General features: G+C 37.4%; 1 protein-coding gene across 2 annotated transcripts in view; it reads right to left on the bottom strand.

Annotated features, from left to right (window-relative positions):
* PTHLH (parathyroid hormone like hormone) overlaps positions 1 to 5,000 on the bottom strand; it is a 29,469-nt gene that overhangs the window by 8,483 nt on the left and 15,986 nt on the right. For both annotated transcript variants that reach the window (XM_044088194.1, XM_044088195.1), the window contains exon 4: positions 4,369 to 4,800. In XM_044088194.1, the coding sequence (XP_043944129.1) occupies positions 4,389 to 4,800 (412 nt within the window). In that variant the 3' untranslated portion in view covers positions 4,369 to 4,388. The remainder of the gene's footprint in view (positions 1 to 4,368; positions 4,801 to 5,000) is intronic.

Genomic DNA, 5,000 nt, shown 5'->3' with positions numbered 1-5,000 from the left:
AGGGCTACTGAGGATAGTCTAATTTCATTACACTAAATGGAGTCAATAGACAGCTGAAAATGTATCTTAAATGTATGACAATAGGCTGGCCTTGTCTGCTTTACTAGTTTGACTATTTTCTGAGTGTTTTGTGATAAAACACAATAACAAAAGTGGAGTTATCTAGACGTGTATACAGTCCATAACACTGAATATGGTTCAACATTCCAAAACCATAGTCTGTTTTCATTTTGTTGGATAATTTACCCTTACTTAGGTAATGTCAGCCCCATATACAGAAGTGATACTAATGTGTTAAGGATGTTATGTCACTCAGGTAACATAACTAGTCAAGTCTGTTGAAGTAAAGAATGTATTAGTGTGCTTAAAACTAAGCACTGTACAAGTATTAAAAATGAATTAATCGGTTTCATGTAATGCTGTTAGAGAGGGTGTCTCTAGTCATAATAAGGTTATGTGCTCAGGAAATGGATGTTAAGAAATTTACCTTGACAGTAAATCAATTCAAACTAATATAGGAAAAAAAAACGATGGATAAACTGAATAATTAACATATGGTTTGGGGAATACATGACATATCATTTGCTATAGGATTTGGAAGCTCATTTTGCACTGTTGATCATTACTTAATTCTCATAAGAATGTTAACAGGCTTGTCATTAATAATGATTTATGCGGGTTATTCTAACCTTTTGAGGCCTCACTTGTATGATACAAATTCTGATCTCTCTCTGAAAAGTGGGTCCAGGACTTTGTTGTGCCTTTCGGGTTAAAAGATTTGATATAAAGCTAATCAGTGATTCACAAAGGAAGACAAACGCGTGTTGTTGGATAAGTGATCGATGCTCAGAGATCAGTCTTAAATGACTGCCAGCATCTGGTTATGGCAGCTAGACTGGGAGGAGAGTGAATAGGTGAGCATTACATTTTCTGCACTTTCTCACCTTTCTCTATGTTTGTGCAAACTCACAGTTGTCATCCAGAAAAAAAAAATGTGATTTATGACCTTGGGAGTGTGTTAGGACTAGCAACCTTCCAAGGTTATAATGTTTCCAGTTGAAATACTCACATGTGGATTAAATAAGACATTATTATTCATAGTGGGCACCAACTTACAGGTAAAGAATGATGAAAAGGAGAAGTTTATATTTTTTAATAGGTGACATTGAGGTGTGATATATGGAGGGCTGATCACAACTGAAAGGATTATGTGCAACTTGGAAGAATGACAGGTCAGATTCACAAATGGATGATTTAAATTCAAAACAACATGTGGTTTAAGAGAAATGTAAAGGAAGAAAATAAGGGAAAACTGTTTTTTTACAAAGAGGTGTGGCCTTAGATAGAAACTGTATGAGAAAACAAGGAGAATGGCATCTAAAATGATCTGAACAGCCAGAGAAAATGTGGAGAAGAACTCAAAGGGAGGAGGTGGAAAAAGGGTAGTAAAGGCTTACTCGGGTATTTGAGGAGAGGAAGGCAAAAACACATCAGAAAGGAATTCAGAAAAGCCAGAAGGAAGGCAAAACCTTTAATGGTTTCTTCATCTCAGCTTATAACAGGAAAAAAAGAATATGGTTTTAGTTGGTGAAGAAGAAGGAGAAAGGACTAAAGAGACAAATGGATATTTGGAGGAGACTAACCAACAGTTGTCCGAAAGGAGAGTTATGGACTCCTACAAAGGACAAGCACAAGAGCAGGATATAATTCCCAAAATCCTTAACCACCTGGCTAGTATGCTTCCAGAACCACCAATACATCTCTTTAACAGAGCAACAGCCAAAAAGAAAATAGCTGGCAAAATCGTATAGGGTAACTGAGGCTTACCTATGCATTTGTGCTGTGCCATTATTTGAGCAGAGGAAGTTTTTAAATGTAATGCCCAGATCAGTTTCACAGCAGTATATTGTATTGTATTTTATTGTATTGTATTGTATTGTATGACATGGCTTTGCACTTTTCACAATGGGGGTCCTCTTGTCTTCACTGTGGTGTGACTGTGGAGCTAGTATATATCATTGTGGGTGGTGTGCGGGGCTTGGCTTGTCCACCACATTGGGGGATGCAAGGGTAAAACAAATCTATTTTGTTGTGTTTTTATGGCTTTTTGATTGAACTACAACCTGGTAAGACTGAGCTCAATGTAAAGTGATGCAACAGAGAAAATACTGATGAAAAGACTGGGGTACTTCCTGGACAGTAATGTAATCCAAGATACACCTCAACAGGGTTATCTAGCTAAAAGGTTATACAGCTCAGTTTAATCAAGTTTTGTGAATGGGTTGCAAAAGAACTGGATGGGGATTTGTGGCACACATTATTCACCTTGACTTTAACTTCAGATAGATCCACCACAGAAGGAATATTAGCAGGATGAGGAGGGTGGAATAGACAGGCAAGGGTGAGGTTAGTACTGAAATGCACGGGTGCTGCAGATAACGAAAAAGGGAGCAATGTAAAAAGGCAAAAACAGGGCAGTCAGCTGGGATTTTCCAAAAGTGATGTGAGCTAATATCTTCAAGATGGAAATTACCAAATGCTAGTTTTGTACCCATGCAAAGAAATGTTTTATTATGAATATAATCAAAACTTAAAGGTGCATACGTTTACATGTTGCAAAAAGTATTTTGCAGCATGAAAGCCTGTGGAATTTCAAGTTACTGTTTTTGTTCATAATAAAAGTTTTCTGACTTCATTACCAAACCAGCCTTTGGAATTTTTCATGAGTTAAGAAGATATTTAGCTACTCCGGTGGCATATAGGGATAATGTCTTGACTATGGTCCAGCAACCCTGGGTATGATTAGTGGCTTGGTAAACTCATAAGGCTGGGGCTTCTCTCTCTCACCTTTTGGCAAGTTGTAGCAGAGAGGGATGGGCATCAACATCCTTGGTGGAAGGGTATTTTTGAGTGTTATCCTACTGCAATCCCTGATGGAGGCTGGGAATGTCAGTAATGGGAGGTGTGTTCCAAAGGCAGGGCAAAGGTTGGGATGTGGCTGAGCTGCTGCACAGATGAGTGAAATGACAGACACCACATTGCATGCTACCCCTCAGATGCAACCATAAGAACCATATGGGAGGGGGAGTAATGTGGTAGGTCATAAAGCAATCCCCTTGGCATATGTGGATGGTCAGACCCCCCCCCCCCCAGGACACCCTATCAGAGTACGAGTGGGGCATGAAAGGGTTATGCAGGACACAGGGCACTGGGTAGGGAGCCATAGGATGATGCAGAAGGGCGAAAAAGACCCCCCCAAAGCAAAATATAGCATTTTGAGATTGTATCCTCACACCCACTATAGCAAAGGACACCGCACTCCAAGATGTTGCAACCTTGGAGACAGAATACAATAATAGGGAGGTAATGCAGCATGTAGGTTACAATGAGCTGCAGCAAAGATGTCAATTTTCACCTCTGATTCTCTCTTTCTCTCTCTCTCATCTTTTCCCAAGTTGTGGTTTTATCTTAGTTTGTTTGGCTACCTAAAGTTGCATTTTGAATATATGAAGTGATATATATGATGTTTAACAGTTTCTGATCAACATTCCTTGTGGGGCTACCTCCACTCAAGCTCACACACATTAAATATAGTAGTTCCATGAAGTAAGGTAAATATTAAACATTTTGACTCAGCTCCTGAAAGGACACTAAGTGTTGTCAGAAATAACTGCACCCTTCAGTAAGCATATGCACTGTAGACTGAAATGGATCTATTAACAATTGCATCTAGTTTCATCAGCATACCATTAATCGACCCCCAAAATGTTTAAAATCATGGAAGGTTGTAACTCAAACAGGTAAGCCTCTCAAATAATATCATGAAGATCTGTTGTTCTAATTCAAATTCCCCTTGTTTTTAGTCAGAAATAACAATATTCCAATAGAATTGTTTTATGATTATATTATAAATATGTATACAAAAAGGTATGGTTATATAGTCACAGAACATGTGATATATAATTACAGGCATAAACATTAGCACAAACTAAAGCCTACAGCATTTGACCTGTGCTGTATCCTCAGGTTTTATTATCTTTTTAACTTATTTCTATGTCTGACACATAGTATCTTATATTAAGCTATTTTATAAATCATTACATAGTTAATAGCTATATATCGCATTAATTCAGGATATTTCCTAATCCAGTTTTCAGGACAGAAAAAAATTAATATGTATGCTTTGCCAAGGTTTGTAAAGTGATTACTGGTATATAACATTTCAAAGCCTTTTTGTAAGAATACTTGTAATATTGCCCTCTCAGACTGCAAAATGAAAAAAAGTAGTTAATACAACAGTAATATAATTATTTAAGAAGAAAAATAAATCTCTAGCTTGTATTGCAGGTTGAGTTTAAGGAAAGTTACCTTTAAAAATATGTTTCTGTTTAGTTCCAGAGTTGATTAATACTTGGATGAAGAGTCAAAAAAGCTGTACTGCTGAATTTTCTGAGATCTGTCCTTATAGACCGTGGTCGTCGCTTTTTCTTTTCCTGGTCCTTCCATACTCCAGCTTTCCCTTTTTTCTTCTTTCCACTTAGTTTCAGGGATTGCTGCTTATAAATCTGAAATTTGTTTGTCTCTTGCGTCATGTGTCGGGCCCCACTTTTGTTGCTGAGTGGTGCAGAGTGACTCTTCACTGAGCTGGAAGGTTTAGTGTTGAGAATAACATCTGAAAGTGAACGTATTTCTGCAGTGTTCACACCTTCGATCAGATTTTGTAGATAGATTCTTCTCCGTTGGTCTTGAAGAGATCTTGCCTTGTCATGTAGCAACTGATGCTCTGCTACAGCTCGCTTCCTATTGAAGAAAACAAGATAGCAGCATGATTATAACACATATCATTGATGATTTACCAAGTACAAGTCAGATGTCCTTGTATATGTAAACATTTGTTGGTGCATTAAGCTTGATGGTGGAATGTGTAGACAATTACTAGTGAAATGGATATCTATATCTATATATATATATATATATATATATATATATAGTTTACTATC

Source organism: Protopterus annectens, chromosome 11.part0 (assembly GCF_019279795.1).
Source record: "Protopterus annectens isolate FY-2018-M chromosome 11.part0, PAN1.0, whole genome shotgun sequence".
NCBI lineage: Eukaryota > Metazoa > Chordata > Ceratodontiformes > Protopteridae > Protopterus > Protopterus annectens.
This window is presented reverse-complemented; position numbering and strand designations above follow the sequence as displayed.